Source organism: Parasteatoda tepidariorum, chromosome 9 (assembly GCF_043381705.1).
Source record: "Parasteatoda tepidariorum isolate YZ-2023 chromosome 9, CAS_Ptep_4.0, whole genome shotgun sequence".
Taxonomy (NCBI): domain Eukaryota; kingdom Metazoa; phylum Arthropoda; class Arachnida; order Araneae; family Theridiidae; genus Parasteatoda; species Parasteatoda tepidariorum.
The window spans coordinates 89,439,519-89,460,122 of NC_092212.1; the positions used below are offsets into that span (position 1 = coordinate 89,439,519).

General features: G+C 28.8%; 1 protein-coding gene across 5 annotated transcripts in view; it reads left to right on the forward strand.

Moving 5' to 3' along the window:
• The window catches only part of LOC107437470 (Fanconi anemia group A protein homolog), a 75,825-nt gene that overhangs the window by 12,866 nt on the left and 42,355 nt on the right, over positions 1 to 20,604 (forward strand). For 3 of the 5 annotated variants that reach the window (XM_043054141.2, XM_043054142.2, XM_016049483.3), the window contains exons 5-8: positions 3,166 to 3,242; positions 9,035 to 9,068; positions 14,154 to 14,214; positions 15,942 to 16,051. In XM_043054141.2, the coding sequence (XP_042910075.1) occupies positions 3,166 to 3,242; positions 9,035 to 9,068; positions 14,154 to 14,214; positions 15,942 to 16,051 (282 nt within the window). Of the gene's footprint in view, positions 1 to 3,165; positions 3,243 to 9,034; positions 9,069 to 12,003; positions 12,044 to 14,153; positions 14,215 to 15,941; positions 16,052 to 20,604 lie in introns of all 5 variants that reach the window. The other 2 variants (XM_071185356.1, XM_043054143.2) reach the window with 1 other exon arrangement.

Genomic DNA, 20,604 nt, shown 5'->3' on the forward strand with positions numbered 1-20,604 from the left:
TTTTTTTTTTTTTTTTTTTTTTTTTTTTTTTTTTTTTTTTTTTTTTTTTTTTTTTTTTTTTTTTTTTTTTTTTTTTTTTTTTTTTTTTTTTTGCATACTATTGAAATCATTTATTTGTTCAATATTTAGAATGAAAGCATTGTCCTTTTATAATTTTTTAAAACTTTTTATTAATCATTATGTAATTACCCACCAAGTGTTCTTCAGGGACTTCTCTCAATGTATATTTTTTGAATCCTTGTATTAAAAAGTGGCCAAAAAATATTCAGCTTAGTAATTGCATATTAATATTCAAGTTTAAGAACAATCTATCCAAGTCTGACAAATCACTGTTAAGGTATATTATTTTAAGAAACATCTAGTTACAGCCTACAATCAAAGAGGTACAAAACCTCTTTGATTGTAGGTTGAAACAAGAAGATGTGTCTTAAAATCTTCTTTGAGCCCCTCAGTTTGTTTCAACTCATCTCAGTTTCAGTGGTTTTAAGTTTCAACTCCTCTCAAATTTTATTCATCATCTTCTATAAAAGCCCTATTTGATCTTTCAATTTTTCTCAGTTCCTGTAAATATGTACTTTTTTGTCTTTTATGTACCAGGGGTCTGTTTAGAAGAAATTTGGTTCCGTTAACAATTTCACAAAATATTTTAACTTAAAAATGGACCCTTCACAAAATAATTTATCTTTAAATCGAACCCTTCACAAATTTGTTTATCTTCATTATTGTTTTGTTAATCGAATAAACCCTTCCCTTGATGGTGGGGGGAAAGAAAGACAGATGTGAACAAAAGTTTTGTCTTCGGCAGACGCTTCTTCCGAAATGAATATTCTGCGTTCAGTATAGGCTAAATACCAAATATTTGTATGTTGCATCTCTAATTTAATAGCAGCAATTGTTTGAGCAGAATCTTGTATCTATTTACAATTTAAAAACTTCTTGAAAAGGTTTTTAGCAAATTTTGCAATAACAGGACCCTATTTGCAGGGCTGCCATTGGCGACTAAAAAGGCTACTAAAGCGACTATTTTCAAGCAATAGCAACTAGAGCGTCTATTATAGTAGAAATATGAGTAAAAACAACTAATTTGCAATGAGTTGCGTAAAATTGCTGACTTTAAGCCAATTAGCGACTAAAATTAAGAATAACTTGAGTTTCCCTCTTTTCCCCTCTTTTTTTCCCCTGCGCGTTTTCGTTTTATCCAAACTTTATTCTTCCTCACTGATGTCAAAAACAAGACAGACATGTTTAACCAATCAGACTAATGGAATTCACACTGCGTGAATGCTCTTCCTGCTCATGTAATAACTCTGAGGATTACGTTTGCCCCCCTCTTTTAATTTGAACGAAGTAGCAAAAAAAAATTGTCTTTAATTACACAAAATGGGTAGTTAATTTTTTTAGAGCTATTTATAATAGAAAAAAGGTAATGGTGATATTCGCTTTGTCGAATTCTGATCGTAATTTTTTTAATAAGTTTTAAATTTGGAAATGCTTCAGTTAGGAAAAGTAAACAAAATAAAAACTTGATAGATGAATTAAATTGCAATATTTCTATTTCTTTTCTTCAAATGTCTAAACTAAGCAGCTGCAAATTAGAGCCGAGAAAGGAAATTCGAGTTTCAAATTCACCTGTTCTGTAGCAGATAAAAATAAAACTCCCTGTTTTTATGCGTACTGTGACAGAATAAGGGTCCACAAGTAATTACAATTTTGGATCGGTTTGTTTTGATGTTCGGTTCGATTTGGAATGTTGAAGTATGCAGAGACTGCAGATGTCATATTTTCCTTACTTTTTCTATTATTTCTGCACTCTTCCTCCCTCCCCCTGTTATATCCTTTTTTTTAAAAATCCTCTCATTTCTGCTATTCCTCTTTTAAAATGCATAGTGACAGCCAACAAAACGAAATAATGGCTCAAGGGCAAGTATTGCAACTGCACTTGTTTTTCAATTCATTCATTTTGAATGGGGGTGTGAGGAGCAGAACATGAATTCTTATTAGTATGTCAGCTTCTGTGTCTGCTTGCCAATTCATGTTTAACCCATGAAGCTGCTGAAAAATTATGAGTAACAGAGAGAGAACATGAAGAATTGATAAACTTGTTCATAAAAAGAAAACAAATTTAATTGATATCTATACTAAAAACCCCAAGAAAATGTTAAAAAAATAATAAATTTTTACATTTTATACAACATTGTGTGTTTTTTTCCCACTTCATTTTCAATCATAATATTCTTAATTTTAATTTATTTGCACCTATATAATAATTTTCCTTTCATATTATTGTTGAAAATTATTTAAGTACTTTTAGAATGCAGATTTTGATTATTATATACTGAATTTTTATTTTATAGTAAGGTTAAAAAAATTCATATATGAGAGTAAAGGTCATTTCTACTTCATTTTTTATAATGCCTAAAATTTTTAGTCTAGCTTTTTTTTCAATATTTTTTTTTAATTACAACTATTGTTTCTTATATGATATCTGAAGCCTTATGCCTCATAAAGAATAAAACTAAAAATAGATATTTTTAAAATGTTCAAAAATTTTGGAAGTTTTCTACAGCAGTTCCTTCAACATTCCTCTATCTATATATTGTTGGTAAATCCACAAATAAATGTACATTTTTTATAAAATATGAGTATCTAACTGCATATTATTTGAATTTTATACTTTTATAGCACAAATAATTAAAATTATGTTAGAGGAGGATATGATGTTGGCACCTATTTTATATATCTTGGAGACTATTTAGGAAACTTTTTTTCATATATGATGCAACTAAAGCTACTATTATTCTTGTTTTCATCCAATGGCAGCCCTGTATTTGCCCAAATTCACAAAGACGAACCCTGGTTGAAAGAATGTGACTTAAGGTTTATTTTGTATTCACAAATTGCGAGTAATTTTTTCACAATTTTACGAAAACGGACCTTTGACAAAATGTCAGACCCCTGTGTACTATATTAACAAGGGTTCTAAAAGTATATGTTAAGAATGTCTTCTTTTTTTTCTTCTTCTCTTTATTTGTGTTTGATCCTTGAGAACTTATAAATTTCAATTGGTATAATATTCAGTAATGTATTAAAATTTTGTTGTTATTTGTTTTAAAAATTATATCATGAAATACTTATTTTTAATGTAATAGTTTCACTGTCTTTCAGGTTTGATGTCAAGCATTATTGAGAGAGCTTTTAACTGCTGTAATGAAAATATTGAGGAAATGTCAGAATTAAAAGAGGTATTTTATTTTATTTACGATTGAGGGAATTTCAATAATTCGTTTGGAAGGAAATGTGTACAAATAAATTAAATTAAAGGAATTCAATGAAATGTACTCAAATAAGTTCTATCAATGGGTGATTATTTAAATGTGATTTGAAACTCGCATGTCGTAATAATATAGTAAAAACACAGGGCTTTCAAAATCACATTAATAATTGCCTATAATTTAGTCATTTCTTTATAATTTAATATATAATAATTTAATTTCTAATCTATAATTTAATCATTACTTAATAAATTTTTACCCACACTTTTATTTTCGATCTATATAAAGATTAATATGTATCGGATAATTGAAGCATCATGCTTTTGTGAGTCATACTTGGTTGTATCATTTCATAAATAATATCTAAAAAATTAATACTCACCAGTAACGTCTTTACGCAGGGGCACACCTGGGCAGCTCCCTTCAGAATCTTATGTTTTATAAAATACAATACAAGAGCAAACAACATTGCATTATATATTTTTTTAAATAAATATATTTTTGTTTGAAAAGTATGCATTTTTATTTATAAATAGTGATTGATTAGCATGCAAACACCAGTATAATTTGAACAATTTATCACCAGGAAACCTTAAAAAGTGAACCAAAATCTATTTTTCTGAGTTAAATTTAAGTTTTTAGATATTCGACTCTGGGAGTCATAATGTCTCTAAATATGTTTAATCACCACCAACTCTGTTGAGTATTTATAATTTATTAAGTAAAGTATTAATTGAAGGAGTTTTGAATTACACAGCAGTAAGGGACAGAAACTTTTAAACTGATCTGTATCTGATGTGCATTGAAAGATGTTTTACTTTTAATAACTGACGAAATAATTCATACCTTTTGAATTTTTATATTTTATACCCTTATGTTTTTTTTTTATTTAACTATTTTAATTAGCTTCTTGGTTTTAAAAATAATTTTATTTGAGGATTGCAACTGGTTAACATCTCAATTGTTTTGTTTTTTTTTAAATTATGCATAGTTTAATAATGCTTTATTTTATGTGCATTGTGTTTTTGGGTTAATCAAAATGTATTTAAGTTTATTAAAATTATTAAATATCTTGGAAATGTTTTATGTGAAATTTTTTTTAAGTTCAATTTTAAACAGTATTATGCGTTATAGGGGCCTAAAATTTTTTTTCCCCAATGGCCCTGTTTGTTATTAAGAAGGTCCTAATACTCGCCTATCTCTGTTACTGAGTCATGTGCAATGTCATGCATTGGGAGAACAAAGTCATTTGTTGAAAACCCAAGAATTTAAGAAAAGCTGTATAATTATTTGCTTTAAATTGTAATTCTACATAATTTATTAACCTTACCTAAAGAAAAAATTTTTGAAAAAAAACTAAAATATTAAAAGAAAAAAATTTTAATTTTATAGAAAAAATGTTCAAAACTAGCATGTGTTCTGCTTCCATCTCCCCTGACAGTAGTTTTCCTGCATTACACTTTCAGTGCCAAAAGTGAAGAAAACCTTATGGTAAAATTCTAATACAGTCAGACATCTATTTATCGAAATCGCTAAATCCCGATAATAAGTTCTTTATAAAAGTCCTCCACAAAGGCAAAATTTCTCCAGGAGCTCCCTTGTCTTCTGGATTGGGTTCAAAATTACAAGGCTATGGAGATGAACGTTAGTAGTCGTAAACCCATAAAATTGGGTTGGTTGTTCAACGATGGTTATAAAGTAAAATAAGTTCATTATATGAAAAAATCTAGCAAATTTCGTTTTGAAATACTTAAACAATGCAAAACAGGTTATAAATTCCTAAACACTAGACATAATTAAAATAGCAATTGGTACATCTTTATCGTGTAAAGTGGTATCTACTATTTATATCATGAATCTTAACCATAAAAGAAATCTGCATGGAAAGCAAGAATAGAGCAAAACATTATCCAGTACATGCTACATACATTTTCAACTAAAAAAAGCTAAATTTATGTATAAAATTATAGCAGCACTTATAATTAAAGTACCACGTGCGTTAAGTCTAATTGCTGTGGATGAAATCCGTTAATATTGTCTGAGTTTTTTGGTATGAAATGCAAACTAAAAGGGAAAAGATTTTACTGCTTTCTCTAAAAGTTAAGTGTGTATGAAAAACAATCCAAGGTCATGCGTCAAAAGGTTTGAAATAGGGAAAGTTGTTCTCAAAATAAAGTTCGTTAAATAAAAAATTTACTTCGCTATTTGGAAGTTATTTTATGAAGAAATTTCCAAAATGTTCTTGGTTCTTCAAAAATAAATCGCAAAATAGAGAAATTTGCAAAGTGGGAGTTCGTCAAATAGAACTCTGACTGTATATTAAAAGGAGGAAATATCAATTCTGTTGAATGGGAGTTAAAAGGGAATACTTGTTATGCTTCGATGATAGTTTATTTTTTCCCTTGTATCTTTTCAGTTCTTTGGGTTGAACTAGCATGGAGTTGTCAAAAATTCTATTTTTAAAATAATATAAAATGCATGTGATATGTTCCCTTTGGCAGAATTGGGGCGACATGCTATATCCATAATATTAATAATTGGGGCGACATGTAATGTTCTGCGACATTGTCGCAGAACATTACAGAATTTTTGCAGAAAGATTTTTCAATTGGGAAAAGAAGGATTTTTGATTTCCTTTCTGTATAATTTCTTGAAAAAAGTCTTTTTTTCAAGAATGTATTTCTTGTGCATCAGAGTGGAGAGAAATAATCATGATTTTTCTATTCTCATTTGAGATTTTTTAAAAAAATCTGTAATGACTGGCTTTAGCTAGAATTTCGAAATAATAATCTAAAATAAAAAATTCAGAAATCGCCAAAGTGTAAAACAAAGTTTGTTCTAGGAATTATGTTCTTTCTATAATATTTTTCCCCTTAAAGAACACCATATCTTACACACACTTATTTAAGAATCTCTTTTTTAAAGAATCCTATTTGTGTGATATGTGATCTTTATTTTGGCAGTTACTGCCAAATTACGATGTTTAATTTATGTACGAATTTTAATTTGTGTAATGATTTACAAAATACGAAAGAGGAAATAATGAGTGCATTTTTCAGCCTACAAAATGCGAGTAATTCACATATAATATTGAAATTTAAAAAATATTACTTTCACAATTAAAAATTTTTAGTCTATACTTTCTTTTGTAAACACTACTTTAAATTAGTAATTGTTATAATTAAAAGTATCTTAAAGCCAAATATTAGTGCTGAGGAAGTTTGTCACAAAAAGCCCAAGAAAATTCTTAAACAGGGGATATGTTTATATAATCAAATGTGTTAGGAAAGAAAGACTTGTGTAAATATTTAAGACTGACTTTGACGTAGGTTGTTAAAAAAAAAAATTGTTTAGTTTGTAATTTTTCAAAAATACTTCCTTAAATCTCTCATGTTTGAATTTTTGACAATATTATAATGATATGTAATCAGGGTTCCCACTGGTCTGGAAGAACAAAGAAAATCTGGAATTGTCCAAAAATCAGGGAATAGTTCGGGAAAATTGCAATTTTTTTTACAAAAACCAGAAATATACCTGGAAAATAACCAGTCTTAAAATTGTAAGTAACAGTAATCAGTTATTGAGATTAGAGTTAAATAATTCTAACATCTGTAACAATTATTTTTTGTAAAATTTTCACATTTTAGTCCAACTGAAATGTGTTCTTCTTTCATTTAATGTTTTTTTTTTCACACACAAAATCTAATATTTCACATTACAAATAAAAGATTCAAAGCTTTCTAATGAAAATATCATACCGGCCAACTTTCACGCTTTTGGCGTAAAATTTCATTTTTATATTTAAAGTGTATGCTTTCTATATATTCCTTGCATTTATAAACTTAATTTATAATTTTTTTGACCACCACTATTTTTAAAAAATTAAGTATGTATATTAATCTGTAGGGTGACCCGGGGTAATTCACGATCACTCTGTTTATGGGGTAAATAATGATCACCTAAGTTTTATTTTAAAAAAATAATTTTTTTCTAAATTTGAGACATGGACAAGAATGCTTGTACTCTTTACTAAGGTATTACTACTTTTGCTTAATAATAGTTTTTTGTTCAATCTAACAAAATAAGTATCTTTTAAACTGCTTTCTGTGAATGTCTTCTTNTGAGTTACTTTCTTTTTCTTTGATATGAAAATAGTGTAAGCTCTGGTTTAATTGTTTCACATCTACTGTAAACATTATAATTGATTATAGGAAACTATATCAAATGTTGCCCCCTACAGATGGGGTAATTCCTGATCATTGTCATTTCTTTTCATAAATAGTATTAAAATAAGCTAATAAATAGCTATTTGTCTTTCCTTAAGTAACAGTTCATATTTATCAAGTGGAACGACTATAAAATATTTTTTAACTCATTTTAATCACAAAATTTGTTTTTAACCGTATACTAGACAAATGTGTTCCGATTTGTCTTACAAGTTTATAAATTAGCCTAATATAAATATGGTGAGAAATTATAAGCATAAAAAGGATACTAAGCTTCTAGAAAGCAAAATTAGTTCTAGTAATTAAAGTTTCTTAATTAGTAAATTTCTTTTAATGATTGAAAATGAAAATTTCAGTGTGAGAGCTGCTACCAGAGCTGTTGACATACCTCACTTAACTTTACACTCTACCTTAATGAAGTTTTGAAATCCAGTAAAAGTAACCCATGTGAGAACTCTTTCTTATATTCCAGCAGAACATGAGAATGAGTTGACTGCTTGCCTAAAATGTATGGCACGATATAAAGATTTTTGGAAAATTTAAAGTTTTAACCTTTATTTTTGCTTTTTAAATAAATCGTTTTATTAGCTGCTTAAACATATATTTTTGGTTTATTTGTTTGATCTTGATGTCTTATTTGTTAATTACCACTATATAATTATTTTTAAACAGCCCCTTTATGATTGAAACTGGTGATCAGTAGTTATCCCAGAAGTGATTAGGAATTACCCCAGAAAGGATCAAGAGAAGGGGTAATTCCTGGTCACTAAAAATTTAAAATATATTAAATTCTAATTAAATTTTCAAACAAAACAAGGTAGCCTAGGACTCATCTCACATAGCATCAAACTTCCAGTAAATATTATAATTCTATCTTGAATAGTTTTACTAAATAGTTGTTTGCATTTTTTGATCAGGAATTACCCCAGATCACCTTAATACAATCGTGGAAGCCCGCATAAGCTATTTCAAAATGTAATGTATGTTTCTGCATAAAATTGTAATATCAATTCCATTTAACAAATCATCCTCGAAAGGATTAAAAGTTGGCAGATATGAAACAGGGTCTTAATTTACATTGAAATTTATTTGGAAAAGTCAAGGAATTTTTTTCTGAAATAATTGAGTGGAAACCCTGTGAAGTATGTGAATAATTGCATGATCATGACATACTCAAAATCGCAGATACACTTTTCTATTATTTCTTAAGAAGTGAGGGAAAAGGTGCAAAAGTTGAAAAGGGCAAGTTATTTTCAACCATAGTAATCACTGGTACTTTAATCGCAAGAAATATTAAGTAATAAAAAAAAACATTAAAATTTTGCAAGATAGAAGGACTTGAAAATAATGATTTTATGCAACATGCTTGCACTTAAACCAGTGTTAACTTTATGTACTAAAATAAAGGGAATTTGAATTATAAAGAATGCAGTGAGATGAAATAAATCATAAGTGATTTTTAAACTGTTAAAAATTTATTGATAAAGATTAATGATTTTTGATTATGTGCCTAACATTTTCTTTTGATATTTTCAGGTATCTAAAACGGTTGTTGAAAACTTCCTCCAATGTAAGTAGGTTTCATATTTATTATGCCAAAAGTTTTTATTCTCCTTAATTTTCTTTGTGAATGAATTTTAATATCCAGCTTCTATTCCTTTGTGAAATAAAAGCAAAAAAGGTTGCAGAAATTAAAACTGGGTCAGGAAAAACTTGGAATTGTTGGGGAATTTTATTTTAACTCTAAAAAGCAGGGAATATTAAGAAGGAGTTGCATATTTTTACAAAAAAAAAAAAAGAAAAATACAACCTGGAAAATTCCTATATTATAGTCTTAGAATTGTCAATATCAGTAATCAATTATTGAGATTCCAGTTAAATAAGTATAACATCTACTACTATTAATTTATAAAATTCCACTTTTTCGTGTTTCCATGCTCATTCTATTATATGTTTTTGTTTACAAAATCTAATTTTTGACATTATAAATGAAGTTTTCCCTTGAAAAATTGCATGGTATAGATAAAATAGGCTATAGATTTCCATTGAAATATACCAGTTATACCTGGAAAAGTCAGGAATTTTTTTCTTCTGAAATCGAGTGGGAACCTCTGTTAAAACTGAAGAACAATTTTAATTTGAGTAAATTGCATACAATTGGCTGTAGATCCTTATTTAGTTGGTCTTTGTTATTATCAAATTATTATTTTTCCATATATTATTCAATGTTTTGCCTTATATTAAAAGTTTTTTGAATCCTTTAAAAAAAAAAAATTGTGAAAGTTTAAAAGTGGCTTCTGTTAAGAATGCTATAACTGGCCAGTAACATAATGTCCTAATTTTTTCCATATTGTCTGCTTAGACCATATGCAAAAAAGAAATTTTTAAATGTTTCTAATACAAATTATATCTCTGAAATTGGAGATTGATCGTCAGGTCAAAATTATGATCTGTGGATGTATGAATGGGTCTGCCCTATAAATGGGTGTGACAGAAGTTGAATTTTTGCCCCTGGATGGCACTACTGGAAAACAATCACACCCTTTTCCTTAATAGCCTATGACAGCAACAACTTTCTTTAAGAGGCCCTCCTGAACAAACTCTACTGTTGAAAGTGTCAAGATAAATAAGAAGGGAAGAAAAGAAAATTATAAATATGCTCTGAGTCCTCTTTAAAAAAAACAATATTGATGGTGGCAACACCGGTAGCTTTCAAAATCATGTAAAATACAAGACTGTCGTTCATTCACAATTTAAAATGTAAGGCAGTATTTTTTATTCTAATAATTTTCTTTTTCCGATAAAATTATTCCTATAAATTCTGCAACTAAGCATTTTTCAAAAGGTAATTTAATATTAAACATTTGTGAGTTTTGATAAATATCTTCATTTTAGCCTAATTAATTGTAGCATATGTACCACTACAAATATATAAGTCCAATTCACTTAAGACTTGTTAACTCGATTCTATGGTGGGGTACTTTTTCATAGATGAAGGGTGACATTGTCGATTTCTACATTCTCCTACATCAGTGTTTCCCAAAGTGTGGTACTTGTACCCCAGGGGTACGGGAACAGTTTAGAGGGGGTTCGCGTTCTTATGCGAAATATCTTGCAACAAACGGAAATTTCAAAATTTTTTATTTAAAAACGAGGCTAACCATGAAAATCTGTGATGATGTATTTTTCTATGGGCTATTTTTTTTCAGAATTAACAGTTAATAATTAGTGGTGTCAACAGCTAGTTAATAATCAATGGTGTCAACAGCTAGTTAATAATCAATGGTGTCAACAGATTTTTAACTTTTGTGAAATTGTTTTATAGTAAAAAATACGTTAATTTTTATATTAGTGGTACACAGCTTTACGAAAAATTTATAAAGGGTAGGGAAAAGTCATAAGTTTGGGAAACACTGCCCTACATTAATGTCAAGAAAGAAAGAAAGCATTTTAGCATCTGAATCGGTTTTTCATTAGATTAAACTGATAGTTTTTTTAAAAAAAACGTGAAAGATGGTGATTGTGTAGTTTTAAGTGACTTACTCAAAACTATAAATTGCATAATTTTAGTTGAATTCAAAAATCTATTCTGAAAATTATCAAGCACCATTTCCCCTAAAATGAAATGTAATACCTTTATTTTTAGTTGTATCTGAAAGATACGCTGCTATCAAATCACCGTCTATCACCAAAATCTTATTTAAAGCGAAAATAATTGAGAAATTTAAATTGAAAATTTAATTTAAAATCCAAGACAACGAGGGCAGAAGCCTCTTAGGAATTGTCCTTTGAGAAATAAAACAAGTTTAGGCTGGAATCCACGTTTTTAAGCTTTCAGATCGAGGTAACATTAAAATCAATCTTCCTTTCTCATTGTGAGATCTTTGTTCATCAATCTTTATAAAAGAATGTTTTTTTTTCCCCTTGCTAATCACAATAATAAAAGAAAAGATGAGTGCTGGTTATATTTCATTATTTAAAATATTATTTATTTATTTTAACCATGTAGTTCTAAGTTATTTTTTTTAATATTTCTACTTAATTAAATGTGGTAACTTTTATGCCTTATCAAATAAGATCGATTTTTCTTAAAAATACAACCATTTCCTCGCTACTGTTTTTCGTGCCACAAGGTCCTCACGACTTTCGTCAAAATTTGTGTGCATACTTAATTAAAGTTTTAAAATAAAAACGTAAAGTTACTATGCATTGTAAATTTAGGTAAGATTATGTTGAAAGTTAAATATTCATTTTAAAGGCGGAAACAACCAAGTTGATTCACTTTCTTAACTCTGTTCAATGCTTTTTTGATTTCTATTTTAAATTTTATTTAAATTAGTTAAAAACTTCTGATTTCTTATAAATTTTATTTATGTATCTGTTATCTTAAGTTAACTTGATGTGTGCATTTTTTTTTAAAATTTAGCTCTTATATTTTATTTTTCTTTTCACACGAATAATAAATATATTTTTGATACAAAATTTCTTATTTTCATATATTGCAGATATTTTTACCCTTAAAGATGGTGACATTTCTACTGAAAGGTAAAAAAGAAAAATAATTGCTTAATTTCATTTATGTATTATTATGTTCAGGGTGGCCATCCACCTGGAAAACCTTGAAAACCTGAAATTATCAGGGAATTTTTTTTACACTGGAAAAGTCAGGGAAATTTAAATAAAAACCTAGAAAAATCAGGGAATTTTAAAGAAAAGCTGGAATTTTTTTATAGATTTTCTTAATTTAAATTATTTTATGATCCATTATACCAACTTTTTTTAAACTGAAATTTATTGCCAAACAGTTGAAATATCAACTTAGCAATATTTTGCATGTGTCAAAATTTACTCCATTAATCCCTGTTAAACTAGAATGCCACCTAAAACCCCTGATTGCTAAATGAATGGAGAAAGCTTTTTGGAGACAGTTTAGGAAAGGCAAAAATTGTGGTGGGGGTTGAAGAAGGAGTTAAGATATTTGCTTCTGTTTATAAAAGTAGCATTTGTTTCCATTCTAAACCGTGGGTTGAATCCATTTATCGTTTGTTCCGATGCTTTAAGTTTTTTTTCTTTCTTTTGACTAAATGGTTAAGAATGTTTTAGTATTTTTAATTTCATAAAATTCACCACAAACTGGTTGGTCATAATTTAATAGATTTTATGTTATACTCTTTTTCTAAAAGCTTTTGTACACCCATCCAAATCTGTGAATTTTTTTCAGCAAAGCCAATCAAATCACATATTTTCTTACAATCGCGAACAGCAATGTTTGTCAACAAATCGTACAATTTTTAATGCTAATTTGTTTGATTTTATTTTAACAATTTATAACATATTTTAAAAAAAAGGTTCTTTTAAGGATCAACCATATGTTAACATGGTTATATTAACATTTTGTTGGTAAATATTTGATTTTTAATTCAAAATTAAGACTTTTGATTTAAAATGTCCAATTCAAAATTTGACATTGTGTAGTAATAACAATGTCGAAAGTTCGTACTCTTTTTCCAGAGATGATATTTCCTAAACTGTTTCTCCTTTTACTTTAAGAAGCTGGTAAAAATTAGGGAATGTGTAGGAAACATGTTAAATGTTGTATAAACAGAGGATATAAAATTTTTTATTCATATGTGTTTATTAGGAAGGAGAATGAAACTGTTTTTTTGTTCTGCATTGTGCAGGTTTCTAGTTGTATAAGCAAACAAAAAAATTAACTACTCTAAGCTAAAAAATCCTTTTGTTAGATAGGAATTCTTTAAATATTTTAATTTCAAATTAGAAAGGAATAAAATATAAAGAATTTATCTAGTTTTTTTCTATGAGATATGTAATAAGAAATTTAACAATTTTGCCGTTGTGACATTAATTTTTTAATACTGCTTATCGTGTGTGAAAACATTATTTGAACATTTGACTTTAGATATTGGTTCAAAGAAAATATGATCAATGAATTTTACAAAGAGTACTATTTGGATTAAATACAATACAAAATGTAAGTAAATATAAAAAGTTATTCATGCATAATCGCCTGAAATTATTGTTTTTTATTAATTATTTTTTTGTTTAATGAAAATTAGAGATGCGGCAAATATTTGATTAATATTCGGCATTCGGCCTGCTTTCCGAATATTCGGCCAAGTATTTTTTGACAAAGTTTTAATAGATTAAATAGAGTTATCTAAAATAATATTTTTGTTATGCATTATCAGATATAGTCTTTATGCATCTTTGTTAAGTTTTAATATTCATGTGCTTGCAAAATTATGTTGTGGAAGATAAATGAAAAAGCAAAATTTCTGTTTTAAGAATCTAGATTGTTTTCTTTTCTGTTTTGATTATATCACAGCATTTTAACTGAGCATTTTATGATGGATTTTATTCTTTTATTTTTACTTTTTTCTAGTATGGTAGCACAGCTGGTAGCAAAAAAATGCCGCAATTCTCAACCTTAAAGTTATTTTAAGAAATTAGAATGCTTTTTTTTTCTGTCTCTTTTTTGCCTTTTTTTTATTAACTTTTTATCAAAGTTTTTATTATGATACAGTATTTTTTAAAGAGTGTTTCTGAAGAACGTTATTTTGATCACGACTACTTGAAAAAGCGTTAAATTTTCTTCTAAAAATTAAGAACAATTTTTGTTTTCATTTCTATTTAGGTTTTTCTCTTTTAAAAAACTTTGGTTTTTATCAAGAGTTTTATTATGGTGGAGCAATTAAGTGAGTTTCTATTAGACTTATTTCTTTTTTCTACCCTTTGAAAAAAAAATGCAGTATAGTTGGAAAACAGATGTTCCATTTAAAATATGATAGTCCATCTGTTCAGTTTAATTATGATAGATTTTTATTTTTTATGTTTCGCTTTTGTGTAAAATTTTTTGTGGGCATTTTTAAAAGCTTTTCTGGTAGACTTTTTTTTTTTTTTTAAGTTTTATGTTTACTTTTTTTTTTTTGGAAAGTACTATTTTCAGCATTAAAGTTTTGTCTTAAAAATGAAGAGAATATTTTTTGCTATTTCTCTGTTTCTTTTTTATTCAACTTTACAACTTCAGTTTTTTTTTGTAGCTATTAGTTAGTTTTTATTTATCTTAAATATTTCTAATAGGTAACTTTTCTAATTTTTTCTCTTTACTCCACACTAATAATATAGCTAAGTTTTGATAAATTTTCAGAAATGACTAAACTTATTTATGTGTAAAAAATAATATATATTAATGATTTTTTTAAAAAGAAAAATGCTACTATTCGGCCACCAAATATTTGGTATTCAGACCATTTGTTTGGCTGACTATTCGGTATTCAGCAATTTTGCCAAATCACTATTCATTACATCCCTTATGAAAATATGTTAAACAATACTTGTCAAAGTTTTTTTTTTTTTTTGAGTCTCCCTGTATTTGCCATTCGGTGCACTTGGTGTAAAAATTACATTCACATTAAACTTTTTTTTATTCAATCAAATACTAAACATATTATTTTAACATATTATTTTAAATACTAAACATATTATTTTCTCCACATCCAACTTAATTTCACCACATCCAACTTGTACCAAAACATTAAAAATTCAAACAAAAAAAAAAAAAAAATCTTGCTAAGTTAAAATAAATGTACTTTAATTATTTTTTAAATATGATATATTAAAATAATATCATTTTGAATACAATACTTTACAAATTTGATACTTTTGTTGTATGCATCCTATACTTTATGGGGAAAAAAACACGTTAACCTGGAAATTTTAAGATTTTTACCTGGAAAAATCAGGGAAATTTGAAACCTGATTTGAGTGACCACCCTGTATGTTATTGTTATGTGCAAACATTTGTAGTTGTTTCACATTTTTTATTTCTTAGTTAGTCTGCCTGTAAAAGTGATCAGTGCATAAATGAAATTTTGTGAAAGCCGTTTACTGGCATCATTAATGTGGCATTTTAGGATAAATATTCAAATATGGCATATTTTAGGACAGGATAACCTGTTTGATAGGACACTTGGCCCATGTCCTAGTTGTAGTGGGTTCGATCCCCGCCGACTGAAGACTCCCCGTGTAATAAATGGTGACTGATGCACGTTAAATCTGTCAAGTCGCAAAATCCTCCTTTTTCCCAAAACAAATCGATACCTTTGGGTGTACTGATCCAGGAGTTTCCTTGTCTTCTGGATTGGGTTCAAAATTACAAGGCTACGAAGTTGAACATTAGTGGTTGTAAAATATTTAATGTCTCTTTCAGTAATCATAATTTCAAGGTCTGTCTGTAATTATAATTTACTTTAAAGAATTAAATTTTACCTTAGTTTCAGAGAAGCTGAAACTTAAAGGAAAAAAATATTCTTTTACCTCAATTCAGATATGCTTCCATGAATGATATGCTATTTACGTATTTGTATTCTGTATTGCTATTAAGTGATTAAATTAAAAATGGATTGATTCATTTTAAATCTAGATTGCAAGCTTTTTTTTGCTTATGGACTTGTAGTACTATTGATGTAGATTCTCTGAATTTGTTTTCACAATTTGCTCTTCAAAGCTTTCTAAATACTTCAAGAGCAACAGGTATGTACTATTTTGATTTATATTTTCTTAATTTTGTAAATAGAAAGGAACAAATTTTACTGTTATGAAATTTTTCACTTCCTGGTACTAAGCAATATGGAGGATAAATTCCTGTCTCAACCAATGTCTAACTAATGTCAAAAGGAAGTATTTGTACTTTGCATGGAAAAGGTGCCAATATCATTTCAGGGGTCTGTCCAGGGCAAATTTACTACCTTTAATCAGTACCTTCACAAAGTACTTTTAAAAAAGCAAGTTCTAAAATTGTCTCCCCCCCTGCCTTTTAAAATTTTGTTGTGGTATCTTCATTAAAACAATAAAACTGGAGTTAACTACTAGGGTTGCCACAGGCGACTGAAATACAACTATTTTTGGCATGTGGCGACTATGGCAACTTCTTTTGCCTGAAAAAGCTAAAAAAGCAACTATTTTCAGGAAAAGAGAGACTTTTCTGTACTCCTAGCAATGTTTTTTTTAAGTATAAATTGGGTGGAAAATCTGCACCCCACAAGATAGTTTCTAAACACACTAAACTTTTTTTTTCCTTAAAAAATTTTTAATTGCAAATTTGAGTTTTCATTAACAAAACATTAGTCATATTTTTGATGAATTTTTGTTCTTATTTAGCATGGTTCCCACGGTCCTTGAAAGTCCTTGAATTTTTTTTGCTAAATTTTGGTCCTTGAATTCATCTAATACTGCCAGCGGCCCTTTTTATAAAACACCCGCGGATCTTTCTCGTTCTTTCTGTTTTGTTCCCGAGCTCTCTCACATGGTTTTTGGCGCCATCGTTTCTAGCCGGTCCTAGCGTCTTGGTGTCTGGCCAAGCGCGCAGAGCACAGCAGCCAATCAACGCGTCTGAGGCAGGACTCCACTTCATCTTCTGTCGCATATGCTTACATCGTCCTTTTTTCTAATCGAAACTGGAATACTCTCGAATTTTGTACCAATATATACCTTGTAGTTTTCAATAAATTTGCCCTTTTACCATCCACACTTGTCCTTACGTTGGCGTCATTTCGGTTGGCTTCGTATTTGTGTTATGTAGTTTAAACTAGTTATGCCTGGGAAGTGCTATTTTATTACCCAATGGATGGATAATCCAGCTTATAAAGAACATTGTCTTCTTATGTGGTCAAAGGGGATGTGCTTGATGCTGAAATTCTCTGGAGTCTCAAGTGCATCACTAGTAATTATTCATATAACTCCTGTGAAGGGGTTAGTACATTGTTCTCCAAAATGTTTGCTGATGGCTGTATAGCGAAACAATTTTCTTGTGTTGCCACAAAGTGCGCCTATGTGTGCTCCTTTGGATTGGCACCATACTTCAAAGGGATTCTTATAAATGAGCTGAAGAATGTTGATTGCTACACTGTACTCTTTGATGAGACGTTAAACCAGTCTCTACAATCTAAGCAGATGGACATGATGGTAAGGTATATGGGAATTGATAATAAAGTTTGCACTAGGTGTCTTACCTCCCAATTTATGGGTCATGGAACTGCAGAAAATATTTTGTCCTCTTTTTACAAATGCATGAATGATGGTTTAAGGCTCTCTAAAATACTTCAATTATCCATGGATGAACCCTATATCAATTGGAAATTCTATGAGATGCTTCAATGTGAATTAAAGGAGGAATATTCCCACCTGGTCATATCCATTGGCAGTTGTGGATTACACATAATGAATAATGCTTTTAAACATGGTGAAAATGCCACTTCATGGCATATTAATGAAATTCTTTCTTCTCTTTATTGGTTGTTTCAGGACAGCCCTGCAAGGACTTCTGACTTTTTGTCACTGTCTTCACTTAAAAAGATGCCATTAAAGTTTTACAAATGTAGATGGCTCGAAAATATCCCTGCAGTAGAAAGAGCCATTGAAATATGGTCAGATGTTGAATCGTATGTAAAGTGTGTAGACAAGGGGATGTTTAATGTTTTTTTTTTGGTTATAGCAAAAATATAAAACCTTTTCTAAAGACCTACCAGAGTGATGCACCTCTTTTACCATTTTTCTCTGAAGATACACTTAATACAAGCAAGCAGTTAGTTCACTTTTTTTAACGTTTATAAAAAAGATACCATGGAAAATTTTTCAATTGCTGCAGAGCTTTGCAAGTTTGATTTTTCCAATGAAGTAAATTTCAATCTAGTGAATGAGATAACCTTAGGATTTGTTGGGGACAGTTGTGTTTAGCAGCTTTTGAAAAGAAACAGTTTGCTCTCAAAAGATGTGTTTAATGTCCGCATAGAATCCAGAAGTTTTGTGACAAAACTTCTGGAGAAGCTGTTGAATAAATGCCCAATTAATTATTGCTTAGTAAGGAATGTCTCCTGTTTCAATCCAAGAAAAATGGCACTTCAGCCTGAGACTTGTCAAGAGTCTTTTAAAAAAAACTTTTGATGAACTTGAATGAAAAAAAAGTTGTGGATAAAGAATGTGATGAAGTAATTTTTCAATACAAGCATTTTATTGAAACCATTGTGACTTGCAATAAGTATTTTTTTTCTATTTTTTTTTTTACAGAAAATGATAGGGTAGACACCTAGTTTTATCAGTCAGAGCAAGAAGGCTTATGATAAATTATGGAATACTATGAAAGTAGTTTTTACTCTTTCACATGGACAAGCATCCATTGAAAGAGGTTTCTCCTTCAATAAAAAAATTGAAGTCGAGAATATGATACAAGAATCATATATTTCTCAAAGAATCATTAAAGATGCTATAAGATGTTACGGAAACATTCTCAATGTACCCATTACTGATGATATGAGAAGATCAGTGTCTATGGCTCATCAAAGGTATTTAAGTAGTCTAGAGGGAAAACGAAACAATGAGAAAAATGAAGAAAAGAAAGAAGAAGAAGTGGATTACAGTAGTTGTAGAAGAGGTGGATTTTTTGCGATCTAAGAGGGCTTACTTAGAAACTGATGTTACCCAAATGGAGAAGACATATGAAAACCTGACTGAAGAAGCTGAGAGAAAGAAAAACATTGATTTATTCATCAGATGAAATTCTATTAAAAAAGCTATTAACGAAAAAAATCAAGAGCTAAAAGAAATTGATAGCAAACTGAAGTAACAAAAGCATTAAACAAATGTGATTAATTTTTGTTTGCATTGCAATCATGGGTCATTCAAAAAGGTTGGACACTTTAAGTTTCAATTTAATTTCTCTATTTTTTATGGAGTAATTATGTAAGTTTTTATGACTAAAAAAATGTTTCACAGCTAAATACTTATTTTTGTGTTAGAATATTATTAAATAAAGTTAGTTTCACGACCAACTATTGTAGATGACTGTTGGACTTGGATGACATTTTGTTTTGTAAACATTTTTGTTAAAACGCAATGTTTTTATTATATCATTAGAGTGCAATGCATATTATGTCAAATTCATGTGCAATGTTTATTACTTTATCTCAGATTGAAGTGGAATATTTTTGTTAATTAAGAATTTTTGTTAATGAAGTCATATTGTTTGCTTCTTATCTCTTAAGAGACAACACCAAATATTCCATTGTATTGCTTCCTTTCATTACTTTATAAAATAAATAAGCTATATATGGTACATAAATGTGTTTTTTCTAATTTTTATTTTCAGAAAGAATTGTTGCATGTAGAGAAGGTTGTGTAAATTATGGATGAATTAATTTTATAGTTTCAGAAATGATGTTTAATAGAGGAGAGGAGGGGGTTATGGAATACCTAAGATTTAGCTCTCTTGTGCAGCCATTACGTGGAAATACCCAGGATTAAAGAAATCCCCTCTTCACCATTAACACCTCATTACCATTAGTTATAAATTGTGCTCAAAATCATTTTGTGAATTAATATTTAAAACCAGTAGGGTTGTTTTTAAAAATATATAAATGGTAGTCCATAATACATATACTCTCTTCTCTATATATAGGCAAAGCATTTAGGTATTATATTTGAAATTAATTATTGCCACAACAAGCATTGTTGCTTCTAGTAAAATAGAAGAGAATAATTTTTTTAATTGGTCTTGGATTAAGGTCCTTGAAAATTTTGTTGAGGTCCAAGAATTTCAATCTCATCATAGAGTGGGAACCCTGTTTAGGCAACTATTTTCCTAGTTTTTGGCTACTATTTTCTTGTTTTAGGCTACTAAAAGCAACTATTTAGTTCATTTTTTTCTGTGGCAACCCTGAATTACACATTTCGATTTGCAATGGAACCCACCCGTGGTTTGCTGTTATGACGTAGTAGAAGAATTAGCTTCCCACGTGATTTGTAAGAAGAGCACTTTTAATTGCAGTCTTTAAAAATGAAATGACATGACTGTCCCTCTGTAAAGTTTACATGAAGTCGAAATTCAGGCTATTATTTTAAACATTATTCTAACTTTATTCTAACAGACCTTTATTTTTTTATGAAGCATTTTTTTTTCTCTGTGAGACTTGTTTCTGTATGACCCAATGGGAAATGCTCTCATAATGAAAATAACTTTTAGTGCTATTACTGTTGAATGTATGTTTCTATTAAATTCAAGTTGAAATTTAATTATGGACAATGATTTTTAT